Raw genomic sequence first — 18,043 nt, forward strand, 5'->3', positions numbered from 1 at the left:
GCCTTGCTGGAACAGGAGAGTTGCTGGGAACCAAGCTTTAGAGTGTATGGCCAGCTCTCCCTGTCAGCCTTGCTCACTCCTTCTTGCTGCTGTTTTCCTCCTGCTTTGGCAGAAGTGATGTCCAACTTCTGCTCAGGCCATGCTTTCCCCTGCCATCTTGAGACTAAGCTAAAACAAAACTTTTCCTCCCATCAGTTGCTTTTGTTCAGGTGTTCTGTCCCAGCCACAGAAAGGTAACTGCAACATTATCCTTTCCAAACACATGATGCATGGATAAAGACCCAATCCTGTCTTTGAGAATATGTGACCTCACTTAAGGATATTAACACAGAATTCACTGAAATCTTCACAGCAGCTAGATTCACCTGAGATAAATATATGAAGTCCATGACCCTGTGAGTAATGACCTGGAAATACTTATAACTGAGACTTGATTGATTAAAAAAAGAATATTACACTCTGAAGATTTTAGGATAAATAATAATAGGAAAATCTTATTTGAAAGATGAACATCGATCTATATACACTGCACTAAGGTTAACTTTTGCAAGACCTTAATTGAGTTCTAGTGCTCTACTACCAACATGACCTCATGTACAAGATTCCTTAAAAGTGTAGTCCATCTAATAAAATAAATAACCATACACCAATCATGTAGTCATGTAATGTCTCTGTGCATCTATTCTCTTATCCTAAGACATCCATAATAATAGCATCTTTGTCTAAAAACTGTTGTATAAGATTACCTAAATTTAGACATGAAATGTCCTTTAAATGTTACCTTACAAATATGAGTAGCATTAAACTACTATTAATAACATACTTTTGAAATTTAGCTATGTGCTATAGGGAAAGATAAATTATACCTGTAGAAAAGGATTTAAAACCAATTACTTTCAACACATGAAAACAGGTCCCCAGCCTCAGGTCTTCATTTCTAATTTGGCTGATAGAACAGAATTCATTCCAAAACCATGCACATACTTCAGTGTTTAATCATGAGGAGGAACAAATCTATAGTACTTGGAGTTCAGGCTGATGGTTACAAAACCCAGTCCTTCAAGCCTAATGCTAGATCAATACTCAGATAATAAAGCAGGCACTTGGCATTATTTTAGGCTTTACTATTGAATCACTGGGTGTTTGTAATTAGTCTTTTTAGAGTTGTACAAATGAAGTTCATATTCAAACATGGCAGAGAAGAACAGTTTTTTCCCATTATACCTAACATATATATTAGGTCTGGTAGCTATTTTGTATTAATTTCCATTGCAGTTTATAAGACCTACTCGAAGGTTCTTGTGTTCTTGAGCACTAATAGAATCATTAGAATTTCATAAATTCGAAGTATAAGCTATTTTTATAATGTCGTTTTTAATATTATTTCATTTATTTGTGTGTGTGTGTCTGTGTGTGTGTGTGCTGCAAGAGAATGCTAAACATCTGCACTACATTTTTGCATGTGGCTTAAATGGGTGGCTTCAGAATTGAACCAGGGCTCATAAGCTTGGCAAATAAGTGCCTTTAACCACTTAACCATCCTTCTAGTCCCATAGAAGGTATATTTGTTTATATGAATGGTAGAAGTAAATGTGCTCTTTTACCTGGAAAATTTCTTAACTGCATTGTAAGGACTGCACTTTTCACTGGGAGACTATTTTCATATTCATACTGCAAGCATTACCTAAACACATGCCATCAGATCAACCATATAGGCATCAATTTATTCTGCACTGAGAACACACAGGATGTTAGGAATAAAGAGGAGACAAAACAATTTCTCTATTCTCAAAGGCTGTGTTAAGAAGTAGAGATCAGTAAATGAACAACAGACTTCCTGAACAATGATTGCTATGGCCAGACCATTCTCAAACTGTCACTGTGCATCAGAGACAAACCAGAGGGAGCAATCCAAAGTCAGGTAAATGTCCAGGACATCACTCATAAGATAAAAGTGAAGACAAAAGCAAAGTACATCCAAAGTATAGTTAATGGATCTTAAAGTGTTGCAAATAAAAAAATTAAAAATAAGATGCCTTTGGAGAAGCTGTACAGGAAAAAATATTCATGACCTGGAAATACCATATTATGAAGAGTGGGATTGGGAAGTGCCTGCCACTCACTCACTTTTGGTTCTTCTTAAACCCCTTGCACACATGGCCACCTCTTGCCTTCTGTCTCCTGAGCTGGCATGCCAATGAAGCCTGGGGCTATCTTTTCCTAAAAAGCACTAGACTAGTACCAGATGGCAACACGTGAAAGAACAGCAATGGAGTGTAATGGGAGCACAGGCTTCCAGGAATTTAACAGACCAGGATTCAGTTACTGGTGTTGCCACTAAGAAGTCAGACATGCTGGTTAACATATCTGGGGCAGAATCTTTATCCTGAAATGTGTCTTAAGATTTCCAAAGAAATTGGGGGCATTCAATTAGACAATGAGAGGGAAATGTGTAAATAAAAATTAGTGGCCATATTTTTCTTTTTAAATATGTATACATGATCAGTAAATCATATTTTAGGGGCAAATAAAATGAAATTGGGAAAGAATAGATCTTGAAAAATACAAAAAAAGAAGCAATTTTCCTGTTTACTTAATAAGGAAGAAGTAAATATAGAAAGTAAGAGGTTTTAAGAGTTACTGCAACAGAATGGTCTTTTTCATAATGTACATGTCTCCAACAAGGCTTTCTTCTGACTTGGGAAGTGCAGCCACTGGAGCAGTCTAGAGGGAGATGCAGAATAAGATCCACAAGCCAAGTACTTTGGAGCACCTTTCCTGGAGTTAGGCATGTGGACAGTCATTTAAGACTCACATAGTGACTTTCCTGATGGTGTGTAATTTATGTAATCTACCTCTGCCTCAGTTTTCTCATCTGTAAATTGAGGATACTAGTAGATACTTAGATTCTATAAGATGTAGATTCAATATAGCTATCTATTACATTTAGCACAGTACCTGAAATACATGCCCAAGTCCCAAACATATGCCAAGCATGGTAAAGAAATTAATAGCATTTCCTGATATCTTTCAATCAACTTCACCAAACATTTAACAGATATACCTAAAACTTTCAAAGCTCTGTGTGAATTAAAATGTCTCACTTTCAAATATATGATCACAGAACAAGAGCTTATAATATATAAATATTTAAATTCAAAGGCAGGTGAACAGGTCCTTCAATGAAGCTATCTATGAAGTAAAATTCATGGGCTATTTCACAGAGGAAAGAGAAGACTATGAAAAATTATGAAAATTTATTTTAAAAAATGAACATGTAACAAAGTAGAGATTAGAGCATATAATTTTCATATATTTTTATTTATTCGAGAAAGTGATAGAGGGGGCCAGAATGGGTACACCAGGCCTCTTGCCACTGCAAACAAATGTCAGATATACGTGTGTCACTTTGTGCTTCTGAGGAATCAAACCTACACCACTAGGCTTTGTACGCAAGCCCCTTTAACCACTGAGCAATCTCAACAGCCCAAGAACGTATCACTTTTGAGATTCAAGTATGATAGAAAGGTGGACTGTGTATAGGCAGAAGGTGTAGAGTGAGGTCATATTATAAATGGCAGGGGAAGTAGTATAATTCTTAAAATTCTGTACTTACTTCATTATTAATATGTGGTTTTATGAGAATTGTATGAAAATTAGCTTGGAAGCTTGGGGGAGGCAAACAAACTGGGGAAAAATAAAAGACAGAAAAACCTAATCCTTTCATTTAGGGTGGTACAAACAGAAAGGAGTGAGAGCAATGATCCAAGGATCATGACACACATGAAGAAGTGTAGAATCAGTTTCCAGTGTAAGAAACCCTTCATTTCATTGATAACAAATGAGGCCCCAAAAGGTTAATCACTTGCCCAAATATCAGAAGCTGTAGAATAAATCAAGGGAGAAATGGGTTTCTGTTCCTGAGGCCAACATTGATTTCCCTTACTGTTTTAATTTATATTTGTGCATCCTATCTTGTGTGTGAAAATTAGTTCAGACTTCTAGACCTTGGATAATGTTACAGATGTATTCTGACCTGTTTCTTTAATCACATTAAAAATGTTGGTGTGGTGTTATAATCTATGTTTTAGAGGTTTATTACTACTAATCTGTAATTAGAAGAAAGATGAACTTTTTTTCTTTCTGTTTTTCAAGGTAGGGTCTCATTCTAGCCCTACATGGCCTAGAATTCATTGTGTAGGCTTAGGCTATCCTGGAACTCACAGCGATTCTCTACCTCTGCCTCGCAAGTTCTAGGATTAAAGGCATGTACCACCATGCCAGGCAAAAGATGATTTTATAAAGCATAATACATTATGCTATATTTTCACTATATGTCAGTATTTAAAGAAAATATTATCTGTAAAAATAGCACTCAGGTGCACAAAAGTACTACAGAAAGTAATTAAAGATTATACTACAGGAAGGAGAAAATTTTCTCATCACAGTATATTAGCTAGTGGGAACAACCATATCTGTGTCCAGTCTTTAATAAAATTGTTTTGAACTACCAAGTTTTTTTCCAATTTGAATTTCATTTCAAGATGTACTGAATTTCATGTTTTATATAATTTGGGGCTATTTGTCATGATTGGTTCAAAGCCTCCCATTGTAAATATATTATTACTATAAAAATGTTCCTTTGAACAGTTTACATAATTATATGCTCTGACTTCTGAGGCATTACTCACACCAAAATCAAGATTAATTTTGCTTTGAAATTTCTTGTGCAAGAGAAATTATTCACATGCAAGGAAGCTCCCTGTATCAGTCATTGACATCTGTGGTGGTTTGATTCAGGTGCCCCAGTAAACTTAGGTGTTCTGAATGCTTGCCTCCCGAGCTGATAGCAATTGGAAATTAAAACCTCTTGGAGGCGGTGTTTTGTTGGGGGCAGACTTATGGGTGATATAGCCAGTTTCCCTATGCCAGTGTTTGGCACACTCTCCTATCCCTGTTGTCTACCTGATGTTGACCAGGTGGTGATGTCCACCCTCTGCTTGTGCTATAGACTTCCCTGCCATCATGGAGCTTCCACCTCAAGCCTGTAAGCCAAACAGACCTGTTTTTCCCAAAAGCTGCTCTTGGTCAGGTTATTTCTGCCAGCAATGTGAACCTGACTACAACAGTAAAGTGGTACGGAGGAGTGGGAGAGCTGTTCAGCATGGGACTATGTGGCTTTGGCCTTTTGGAGCTGATTTTCAAGAGGAATGTGGAAGGATTTGAAACTTTGGTCTACAGCCTTGCAGTGCTGTAAGTGCAGCTTGATGGACTATTCTGGTCAGAGCTGAAAGCCCTGAATGCAGTAAGAACTATGGACTATGAGGTTTGGTTTATGAGGGTAAGAAAGAGCTTTGCTTGGACTGGGCTAGAGGCAGTTTGTATGAAAAGCTTGCAGTTATGCCTATGTCCTGAGAAGTTGTGCAGGGTTGCTTTGTATAGAAATGAACTGGTGTGAGCAGAGGGATATAGCACAGAAAAAAAAAAACAAAAATCTCTGGGTGAACTGTTGCCCATTAAGTTACAATTTAGAGATTCCCTCCTTTGAGATTGAGCCAGATGACCTGCACTGGGGCAACAGGAAGAATGTAGACTCTTTTGAAGGGGCCTGAGTGTTCAAGGAGAGTTCCTGTTCTTCAAAGTCTGCTTTATTGCCCCTGGATTAACAAATTGGCACCCTGCCTGGTATTGTGGAATATAAGAAATGCAGGAAAGAGGTGGTCATTGAGTTTGCAACATGGTCTTTTGGAAATGGCCATGGGCAGTGTGTAGCAGGTTTGCTGGATGTCTGCATGGAAACTTAATGAAGCTGTGAGATGAACTGTGGGTTGCAGTGAAGACCCAGTAAAGATGCCCAGATCACGAGATGGCTGCCAAGGGGAGCTGCTGGCTTGATGAGGTTTCCCAGGACTGTGAGTAGCCTAGCTTGAGGGGTGGAATTGGAACTCTAGAGACTTGCTGGTTTGAATTATCGGACTTAAGACTTGTCACTGGCTAGAGTTGTTGTACTTGGAGCTACAGAATTTGGTGTTTTCCCTACTTAAATCATACATTGCTTGAGTATTTCTTTGCTATGCCCAATGCCATCTTCTGCAGTGTGAATGCTTATTCCATGCTATTATGGGTGTTTTGAGGTTATTTTTTGTTATTGTGGCTCAGTTAAATGATCTTGGACTATGGGGATGTTTTAACATCATTGGAATTGATAAAACCTATGGGGACTTTTAAAGTTGGATGACTGCATTGTATTTTACATTATGTATGGTTTTCAGTTTATAGGGACCAGGTGAGGAATGTGGTGGTTTGATTCAGGTGTCCTCCATGAATTTAGGTATTCTGGATGCTAGGTTCCCCAGCTGATGGCAATTTGAATTGCCTCCTGGAGACAGTGTATTGTTGGGGGCAGGATTATGGGTGTTATAGCCAGTTTTCCCATGCCAGTGTTTGGCACACTCTCCTGTTGCTATGGTCCACCTTATGTTGGCCAGGGGGTGATATCCACCCTCTGCTCATGCCATCATTTTCCCCTGCCATCATGGAGCTTCCTCCTTGAGCCTGTAAGCCAAAATAAACCTCTTTTTTCCCACAAACTGCTCTTGGTTGGGTGATTTCTATGAGCAATGCGAACCTGACTGCAGTGACATCTATGACTGGACTTTTGCCTTCCTCCTTTGGCATATTTCTGCCTTCTGAGAAGCTATACTTAAACTACCAAGAGGCATGTCAACTCTGATGGTTCTAAAACAGAACCTAGATTTCCTCCCTCCCTCACAGGTTTCTCCCAGCCTTCTCTACTGGCCCCATAACTCAACTCTCAAGTCTCTGAAATTACCCATTGCCATTTTCTTCAAAACCACCCAGTGGAGCCCTGCCATTCTGCCTCCATAACTATTCCCAGAATCTACCAATGTGCCTATAGCTCTCTTCAATGTCCTTTCCCAAATTTCTTTACATTCAGTAAAAGCTGTTTCTTCTAGCTGGCTTTATGTGGTTACTGGGGAATGAAATTCAGGCTGTCAAGCTTTGCAACCAAGAACCTTTAACCACTAAACAATCTCTTTAGACCTTGTTAAGTAATTTTAATATGTGCTATTTAGGTCATTTATTCTTTGTCTTCTTTACAGAATAAATAGAATCATGTATCTCTTGGTTTTTTAATTGAGAACTTTAATATATGAACATATTTTAAGTTGGTTATATTCCTACAGGGTTATACTATTATGCCCCTCTCCCCTGTTCCCATTCTGCTGAGGGCTCTCCTCTTTAAGGTTATCAGTAATCAGTATGGGGTTATGAATCATTTACTGAGTCTTGAAGAGCTTTCTAAATTGTCACCTTGCTCCTACTTCAGACTCTTTGTAGTCTGTCTTTGATCCACCAACCACAGTGATCTTTAGAAAAGATCCTTCAGGTCTGTGTCAGCTCTCTAAAATGTATACAATTTCACTTTTAACAAAATCTCAACTCCTACCACTGACTCCAAATATCTGCAAAGGCTGCTCCAAACTCTACTTCTCTGACATCATCTTGAGTCACTTTCTGCATATGTTTGTGCTTTTTACTTGACTTTCATTGACTAACTCATTCTTACCCATTCAAGTTTATGATTAAATGGCCCTTAGGCTAGGTCTTCCCTGAGCTGAATAACCACCACTCTCTTCTTATGGAATGTATTATATTCTGATTTTTTTTTTTTATCTGCCTTCCTCAGCTAGAATGAATATTCTTGAGAATAAGGGCTTTGTTTTTTTCACAACCCAAACAAGATTAGTATTAGCAGATATTTATTGAAAGAAAGCAGACAATAAGCAAGCTATCAGTATAGTGTATGGTAACACCCTTTGTGACAATGGTCCCCACCAGTTCAAGAGAATGTTCTAGGACTGAGAAGCCATCATAGTCATGAAATAGGTCAAGTGTGGAACTGAACTGAGTTCCTCCAGCCAGAGGAAAAGTGAATTCTCCAAATGAGAAGGAAAGTGTGTCCTTATTATCAGTGTGCTGGAAATAAGCAAGCTACCTGGCCTAGATAAAACTATGTGATGGATTCCATAAATATTTCACTAAAATGATACATACTATAGAATTGGCTTTTTAAAGTGGCATCAGAAAAAAATAACATTATACCACAAATTTGATATCTTGAAACACCTTTCTTTTGTTTGTTCTTACACTGAAAGTTATAATTTCCCTTTAAAAAATGTTCTGCTCATTTTACTCCCATGTTCATTAGTAGATGGTAATTGTAAAAATATGTTCTTTAAAGCTGCTTTTCTAGTCTTCAGGTAAGTTCCCTCCTCTGTATTGTTGTCAGTAGTAGCTTGGTTCACACTTTTAGCTAAATCATGACTAAGGAATAAACTATTTAAACTTGACTTCATAGAACTTTTAAATCTTTTTTTAAATTGCATTTTTCAAGATCTCATTGTAAATGCAATCAAAACAATTTAATGTAACATTTCTTATTATATGCATATAAATTTTACATGTATGCCAAAATTAGCCCATACTGTCTATTAAATTTTCTTACATTCTAAAGAACTTCTGTTGTGAAGCATTTTAAAAATTAAAGAAACCATTGTAGACAAGTACGGTAGAAACAAATCTTTTCACTTAATTACTTATAATTAGATAGTAAAATGTTTCACAGAAATACAATATATGAAATTATTTTCCAAATATACTTTGTTCAGAGAAATATTTTTATTGAGAACTTTATTGTATGAAAATATTACATATTTGTTCAAATAGTTTTTATTTTTTTGGAGGCAAGACCAACAGACTGGCCTTCTTTCTATGTGAGTGTGAGAGAGAATTGACATGCCAGAGCTTCCAAACACTGGAATTGAACTCTAGATGCCTGTACCACCCTGTGTGCATATGCGACCTTGCATTTACATCACCTTGTGCATATGGTTTATGTGGGAACTGAAGAGACAAATATGGGTCCTTAGGCTTCACAGGCAAGTGCCTTAATTGCTACACCATCTCTCCAGCCCCCCCACATAGATATTTTAAAGAAATTATATAAAGTACAAAAAGAAAAAAGCATTTTCAACAAACATAAATTGGTGAGATTGACATTCAAAGAACCAAAAGATTCCTTTTCTTCCCCCCTTTGTTCTTTGAGGTAGGGTCCTGATCGAGCTCAGAGTGACCTGGAATTCACTATGTAGTCTCAGGGTGGCTTTGGACTCACTGCAATCCTACCTGTGGTTCCTAAGTACTGAGAGTAAAGACGTGTGCCACCTGCCTAGCAAGATTCCTGATTCAGCAACAAGTAAAAGTATGGGAACATACTTCTATAAGAATATAGAAGATATTAAAGTATGGATAGAAAAAATTGGCAACTACAAAAACTGTCAGCTTTGAGAAGGCTAATATAGGAAAGAACAGAATGCACAAACATCAATGACAGAAATGATTTAATTCATATGTCAACATAATGTCTGAGTGTGTTTATATTACACACATAACTATTACATTGATGGTTGTGCTAGACAGCCTCAGGTCACTGAGATGAACCTGCAAACCAAGCACAGTTATGGAAGAGGGATTTATTGAAGCTTACCAATCAAGGGGAAGAAGTTAGCCCTCTATCACAGGTTCAAGGAGAGAGAGAGACAAGCCACCACCAGCAAGTGAACACAAATAGGAATTCCAGGCAGAATCAAGCACTCTGCATATCTTTAGTCTGGAATTCCAAATGCACCACCACCACACCTTAGGGTTAGACCCTAGGATCTTCCCTGTGACATCTCCTGTAACCAGGTGGCTGCAGATCTAATTTATAAACTTTAATAAAATCCTGAACATATTGGGGGCCATCCGCTCAAACTACCACAATGGTCATTAGTAGCAATAGAGAGATAAGTTAGACCAGACCTCTGCCTTGAGAAGATTTTAGCTTGTACAGCAGAGCAAACATCAGACTTAACTTCGAGCAGATAACCATGATAACAACCAGTATGTAAACATTTCCTGGAAAGAACTGTCCTTAGTTATAAGGGCATTCAGGCAGATGAACAGTGAAATTAGAATTTCAGATAATCAATGTATAATATTAGTAAGATTCCCAAATTTTGAATGGGAAATATTAAAATTATTCATTGCTATCTGATCTTATTGCACTAATTAACCTGAATTTTTATTTGATAAATCTTGTAAGTCTAGTTTATTTTTGTTTTTTTTTTGGTTTTTTTTTTTTTTTGGTTTTTTGAGGTAGGGTCTCACTCTGGTCCAGGCTGACCTGAAATGAACTCTGTAGTCTCAGGGTGGCCTTGAACTCATGGCGATCCTCCTACCTCTGCCTCCCGAGTGCTGGGATTAAAGGCGTGCACCACCATGCCCGGCAAGTCTAGTATTTTAATCAGTTAATGTTTATATATTTAGTTCCTTAGTCATTTATTGATAAGTCTTTTTGGTTATTAAATTACAAAATGATGTACTACTGCATGCCCACCATGTGCTAAGAAAATTCTATGCTCTGGGACTGAGTAATAAATAATGCCAGTGGATTCATATTTTATTAAGCATTCATATGGATGAAAGATGAAAAAAATAAGGAAAATACTAATTAGCAAGGTAGCCTTAGTCAGGAACTACCATGGAGAAGATCAAGATAGGTAATATGGTGGAGGATAGACTAAAGGACACCCTAGGGGCTGGAGACATCTCTGATATAGCTCAGTGGTTAAATGTGCTTCCTTTGAAAGCATGAGGGCCTGAGACTGTCAGAATTTAAATCTCCAGAACCCATGTAAACATCTTGGCATGGACATACACATCTGTAACCCCAGTCCTCTGGGGAGTAGAGAATTCATGAGGTAAAAAGCAACAGGTGGGTGAGTGATGGACGGGAAAGTCCAATGTTCAGCTGCAGCTGTAGCAAGTGAGCAGTAGAGCACCATAGGAAAGTACTTGGGCACTGAAACAGAACACACACAACACACAACATTCCTCCTACATGACACATACTTCACACATGCAGAATAAATAGAAACAAAAAACAAATAAATAAAAGGCTACCTTAGCTAGAGAATACAGCACAATACCATTAAATAATGAAAAGATGCCTTTTGCACAAACACCCAGGGAAGGGATGCAAAAGAGAGAAAGAAATAGTGAATGATATAGGCAGAAATGAGTTTAGCTCTCACTTGACAAGCATGTAGTAAGATCAGATTATAATCAGCAGGGAGTTGAGGAGCTAGCAGAGTTGCAATAAAAGAGTAAGAGCAAATCCGTGGTATACCATTAGAATTTATTCATGCAGGAAGGAAGCCAATAAAGTCATAAAAGTAGGAAAAAATATAAGCTAAATCTTTTGAGAAGATTCCTTGATGGGATGGAGAGATGGGCTTATCAATTACAAGCACTTGCTTCCAAAACCTGGGGCCTCGATTCGATTCCCCAGTACCTATGTGCAGTCAGACACACAGAGTGGTTTATGCATCTCGAGATTATCTGCAGTGACAAGAGGCCCTGACATGTCAGTTCTCTCTCTCTCCCTGCCCCTCCTCTCTCTCATAAATAAATAAATATTTAAAAATGAAGACTCCATGAGATGTTATATAAAAAATATGGTTGAGTAGGTTGAAGGAAAGGAATGAACATGTGGTCACCAGGTAGAAAATGAGGGACCATGTAGGCTCATAGCAGTGTGGTGGCAGAGACAGAAGAATCGGAAATAAATTGTGAAAGTAGTGACGACAGCATTTTATGAATGGTTTTAACTTTGGCCTAGTAAGGAGTCATGAGAGAAGGGAAGAAACCTTTCTCTTTCCAACTTCAAGATGTATTGATTCTATGTATATCTTATATATAAAATAAATTATTTCTATCTTTCACCCTCAGTTGCCTATATTGGCATCATCGGTGGTTAGCCTGTACTTCCTTGAACTCACAGATGTCTTCAAACCTGTACATTCTGGATTCAGCTGCTATGACCGGAGTCTTAGCATGCCCTACATCGAGCCCACCCAGGAGGCCATTCCATTTCTCATGCTGCTTAGCCTGGCTTTTGCTGCACCTGCAATTACGGTAAGAATTGCCTCTCAGAGAGCACTGGTCAGCTTCATAAAACTAAAAGCGATCATATTTGGGTAATAAATGTCCTAAAAATAAGCAAAAGGTGAACTCTAATTCTAGGACAAGGAAAATCACATCTTTGAGATAGTTTGACATCTTCACAAAAGTTAATAGCATAAAACTATTAGCATTAAAAGTTTCAAAAGGTGATGTCATTGCAAAAATGATTTCTGACTTTTATAGGTCACCATGAAAAGAATTTTGTAAGTGCATAGTTACCCTTGAATGACTAAAATCATATATGTAGTATAATTCTAAAGGTTGTGATTTTCATATATTTATTTACTATCTGAATTCTGGAAAACTGGGTCAAAACTTATATATATAGCCAACAGAGTCATTTTATATTTTTGCTAAATTAACACTTTATACTGATAAGGAACATTAAGCTTCAACAACTATATAAAAGGTCAAAAGTCACTTTACTGGCATGTATGTGCACACACACACACACACACACACACACACACACACACACATATACACACACCCTGCTTCAAACACATATACAGAATAAGATGCTTAGGATTCAAAGAATGAATTCACATTTTTAAAATATGTACACAAAATGCCCTAATCTGCTAGAGCTAAACTAAAACACTATTTTTTATCTAAATTTATAAGTAATAAATCTCCTGCTATTTCTTTCACTCCCAGATTGCTATCTAAAGGACAAGAAACAAGTGTCAAGGGTAATAATATTTATTCCTACTAGAAGTAACTCTTGCTTTGCTTTTAACACTCATAAATGTTAGAGCCTGGGCTTACTAAATGAAAACTTGCATTTAAATGGAGCTTCTATAAAATTCTCTAATGAATTGGCCTTCTGAGTTTCAGTGTATCAGCAGTTTAAAAAAGATCTACATTTTTTCTCTCAACTCTTATGTAACTATGCACCTATTTGAATTTTTCACCTTATATTAAATATCATGGTATTTATAATATAAATATATTTTCTAAAATATTTCTAGAAGATAATTGAAGATGATTTTTCATAGACATTCATCATACTTATAAGACTATAAACCATTTCATAAATTAGTAATTTATTCAAACAAAACTGACTTCAGGGTATCTCTATCTGTCATCTACATATCTATCTATATGGTACACACACACACACACACACACACACATACATAGTGTACATATATATTGTGTATGTATATATAATGTACCTATATTATATGACATACTTGGAAGCAGAGATTTTATTTTTCTAATTTTTGTTTATTTTTATTTATTTGAGAGCAACAGACACAGAGAGAAAGAGGCAGACACAGATAGAGAAAGAATGGATGCACCAGGACCTCCAGCCATTGCAAACAAACTCCAGATGCATGTGCCACCTTGTGCATCTGGCTTACATGGGTCCTGGAGAATGGAGCCTCAAACTGGGGTCCTTAGGCTTCAAAGGCAAGCTCGTAACCACTAAGCCATCTCTCCATCCCCAGAGATTTTGTTTTTATTTATTTGTTAGAGAAAGAAAAAGAGAATGGGCCACTAGCCACTGCAAACGAACTCTAGACACATTTACCACCATTTCCATTTAGCTTACATGGGTTCTGGGAGTCAAACCTGGGTCCTTAGGCTTCACAGGCATGCACCTTAACTGTTGATCCTTCTCTCCAGACCCCGAGAGAAATATTTTTAATGGGTGATATTTCTTGGAATAACAGTATCTTGCTGTCTTTTTTGTAATGACATTTAACAAAAATCAGTTGCTAAATTATTTGTCCAGAGCAGAGGAATATTTGTCTTAAACATATCATACCAGAAAGCATTTCTCGGTTTTGGTAGAGCACACAATTTTATTTTAATTGATATATTGGAAATAAAATGCATAAAATTCTACATCAATGTGTATGAATGTAGTAAAAAAGGTGGTTTTATTCAGTTTAAGCAATTTTCATATTTAGGTTGAAAATACAGACATGTTTGTTCATTAGGGAATGTTACCAAATCACTTGGAAAGCAAGTCTAATCACATGTTCCTGGCCAGAATAATTTATCTCATGGTGCTTCCTCTTCTAATATTGTTACATATTCTGGAGACAATGTCCTTGGCCTCATCACTGCATTCCTATTTATGTTGGCTCTCTTGCTTTCCATATCAAGTTCTCATAATATACCTTGATGTACTTTAGTGATATTTTCTAAGAATGCTGGGCTTGACGCTTTCTTTCTTGAGATCTGAGAAATGAAATGAAAATCTACCACAGTTCCTTCCACTGAGACCTGGGGAGCCCAATGTCACCTCCTTCCACAAGTCACCTCCATAAGACCTCCATGGCTGCCTCTTAATGCCGAGGGAAGCAATCAAGGCAACTATTTGTATACTAAAGCCCTTCATTTCTCCCATAGCACTTTAAAGCTTTCAGGGTGTCAGGCAATCTTTTGTGCCACATTTCTTTCATAGATAGTTGAGCAAACCACTGTATGGTGAGATATATTTTGAAATTGCTTATCTTTAACAATCATTGACACCTTTCTCTCTAGATATTTATAATACTTATTGATTTTTTCTCTTTCATTTTCCCTCTATTTTTAAGGCTTATCAAAACATATTTTGCCAACATTGGTTCTATGCTGTATATATTCATCTTTTTCTACAACCATAATTCTATCTCTAATCTTACTACAGAAGCTACTCCTGTCACTCCTATCCTGTTCTCCTTCCGTGTAATGAAAATAATATATTCTAATTTTTGACCTTCAAAGATGCTGGTTTTTTCTCATATTTTTGATGTAATACACTTGTTGTAAACATAAGAGTTCTGTTGGGAAGTAGAAAAACAAAGTCTTCATTTCTTTTTTTTTTAATTTTTTGGTTTATTTTATTTATTTATTAAAGCAACAGACAGAGAGAGAGAGAAAGAGGCAGCTAGAGAGAGAATGGGCACGCCAGGGCCTCCAGCCACTGCAAACGAACTCCAGACGCATGCGCCCCCTTGTGCATCTGGCTAACGTGGGTCCTGGGGAATGGAGCCTCGAACCAGGGTCCTTAGGCTTCACAGGCAAGTGCTTAACTGCTAAGCCATCTCTCCAGCCCCAAAATCTTCATTTCTAATGGTAGGTGTTAGGTGTCCACACTGTCAATCTCCTTCACCCTTGTGCTGAGATCAGATTCACAAAGAAGAAGCATTCTTGCTCATTTCCCCAATTCCTCTGTGGTTTTAGCTGGGACAAGGGTGGAGTGCATTGGATCAGTTATCTCTTCAGGTCCAGAACCCATTTGAAAAAGAGAAGCAGAATCTCAAATATAGAGTGATACCAGTACCAGTTATATGGGACAACCAATATTAATTTAGAGAGAATTTAAAGGGTGTAGACTCTCTTACTGCCCAAGATTAGTGGGAGCTTAATAATGGAAAGCAGAAGCATTATCTACATATGATTCTGACTTGGTTCCCAGTACCAGATATGATTTATTTCCATTGAGTGTATCTGTTAGCCAATCCAAGAACAGTTGGTCACTCACCATAGTTATGTGCCACCCTATTGCACTTGTGTGAGCATCATATCTGGTTGTTTGCTTTCAAGTCAGTTAGATGTTGAGTTGCTAGGACAGATATTGGCCATATTAGCCTTCCAGCACTAGATGGGCAAATTGTCTGGGTACTGGCTCTCTTCTGGATTCCAGCCAGGTCTCTCCATGGTCTGTGCTGACAATGTATGGTGTCTTCAGTGGTAGGGTCTTACCATTAACCTCTGGTGGGTCATCAAGTTGTCTGCCAGAAGTATGACTGGTTTGTTTTGGGATATCTAATAAGTCTCTCTGATGAGGATGGAAAGTACATCCTGATACAGGGAATTACAGGCCAGTATCAAGGGAAAAGAAAAAAGAAAAAGAGAAGAAAGAGAAACATGAGAAATTTAAGGTTAGGTTTCATCACACTCTCTCCAGGGCCCTTCAATTCAGGTGCTCCCACTAAGGTACTCTTCAGGGTTCAAACTTTTAGTCTAACTACCCTTCTCCCAATACCTACCCTCCCTATTGTCCAAGCCTCAAAATGCTATTCAGGTAGGCCAGCAACTCAGGCTGATCCAGGTTAGGAACTGCATATGAGTGAGACCATGTGATGGTTGTCTTTCTGTGATTGTGTGAGTTCACTTAGAATGATCTGTTCCAAGTTAGATCATTTTTCTACAGATTTCATTGTGTCATTTTTTTTTTTCTTGCTGCTGAGTAGAATTCCACTGTGTAGATATACCACATCTTGGTTATCCATTCATCCAGTGATGGGCACCTGGGTTGATTCCAGTTTCTAGCTATTAGGATTTGAGCAGCTATAAACATGGTTGAGCAAATATCTCTGAACTGAGATATGGAGCTTTTAGGGTAAATGCCCAATAAAGGAATAACAGGGTCTATTAGTAATGCTATATTTGTCCTTTTCAGGAGACTCCATATTGATTTCAATAGCAGGTGTACCAGCTTACATTCCAACCAACAGTGAATGAGTGTTCCTATTTCTCCACATGCTCACCAACATTTGTTTCATTTGATTTTTTAATGTTTGCTATCCTTACTGGGGTAAGGTGGAATCTCGTAGTTGTTTTAATTTACATTTCCCTAAAGGTTAGAGATGTTGAACATTTTCTTAAGTGTGTGTTAGCCATTTGTAATTCTTCCTCTGAGAAGTCCCTATTTAGTTCTCTGTCCCACTTTTGGAGAGGGTTGTTTGATTTTTTTTATCGTTTAGTTTTTTGAGTGCTTTGTCGATTCTAATTATTAGGCATCTGCCAGTGGTATAGATGACAAAGATTTTCTTCAATTCAATGGGTAATCTACTAGCCCTGTTTTTGGTTTATTTGTCTGTGCAAAATCTTTTTGCTTCATGGCATCCCATTGGTTGAGTGCTTGTTTAATTTCCTGTGCTACTGGGGTTTGAGTCAGGTAGTCTTTTCCCACTCCTGTGTTGTGGAGAGTGCCTTCTATTTATTCTTCTAGTAATTGAAGAGTTTCAGGTCTTATATTGAGGTCTTTAATCCATCTGGACTTGATATTTGTGTATGGTGAAATGAGTGGATATAATTTCATTTTTTATTCATATGGTCATCCAATTTGTTCAACACCATTTGTTGAAGATACTGTCTTTTCTCCTGTCTAAATTGCAACTTTGTCAAAGATCAAGCTGTAGTTACTTGACCTATGGTCTGGGTCTTCAATTCTGTTCCATTGGTCTATGTTTCTGTTTTATTCCAGTACCATGCTGTTTTTGTCACTATGGCTTTGTAATATAGTTTTAGATCTGGTAAGGTGACACCACCAGAGGTGTTTTGTTTTGTTTCGTTTTGTTTATTTATTTATTTATTTATTTATTTTTCTGAGAATCTGTTTGGATATCTGAAGCATTCTGCCATTCCATATGAATTTTGAGATCATTTTTTACAATCTCTGTACAGTTTTTTGAAGTATGCCCAATTCTTCCAATTTTGTTGATGTGTGCTGTGTTCTCTCATTTTTTATTTCTGATTTGGTTAGTTTGGAGACTTGTCTTGTTTTGTTTTTTGTTTTGTTTGATTAATTTGGCCAGGGGTTTGTCAATCTTGTTTATTTTTCAAAGAACCAACTCTTCATTTCATCAATTTTTTAAAAATATTTTTTGTTCATTTTTTATTTATTTATTTGAGAGCGACAGACACAGAGAGAAAGACAAGTAGAGGGAGAGAGAGAGAATGGGCGCACCAGGGCTTCCAGCCTCTGCAAACGAACTCCAGACGCATGCGCCCCCTTGTGCATCTGGCTAACGTGGGACCTGGGGAACTGAGCCTCGAACCAGGGTCCTTAGGTTTCACAGGCAAGCGCTTAACCGCTAAGCCATCTCTCTAGCCCCATTTCATCAATTTTTAAAAATTGTTTTCTTAGTTTCTAATTACTAATTTCTGGTCTAATCTTGATTATTTCTTTCCATCTTTGCATTGGATTCTTCTTGTTTTTCCAGGTCCT

General features: G+C 37.5%; 1 protein-coding gene across 2 annotated transcripts in view; it reads left to right on the forward strand.

Annotated features, from left to right (window-relative positions):
• The window catches only part of Plppr4 (phospholipid phosphatase related 4), a 53,128-nt gene that overhangs the window by 13,120 nt on the left and 21,965 nt on the right, over positions 1–18,043 (forward strand). The window contains exon 2 of one of the 2 annotated variants that reach the window (XM_004663952.2): positions 11,857–12,042. In XM_004663952.2, coding sequence (XP_004664009.2) covers positions 11,857–12,042 — 186 coding nt within the window. Of the gene's footprint in view, positions 1–11,856; positions 12,043–18,043 lie in introns of those variants that run through there. The other variant, XM_045138710.1, reaches the window with a different exon arrangement.

Source organism: Jaculus jaculus, chromosome 19 (assembly GCF_020740685.1).
Source record: "Jaculus jaculus isolate mJacJac1 chromosome 19, mJacJac1.mat.Y.cur, whole genome shotgun sequence".
Taxonomy (NCBI): domain Eukaryota; kingdom Metazoa; phylum Chordata; class Mammalia; order Rodentia; family Dipodidae; genus Jaculus; species Jaculus jaculus.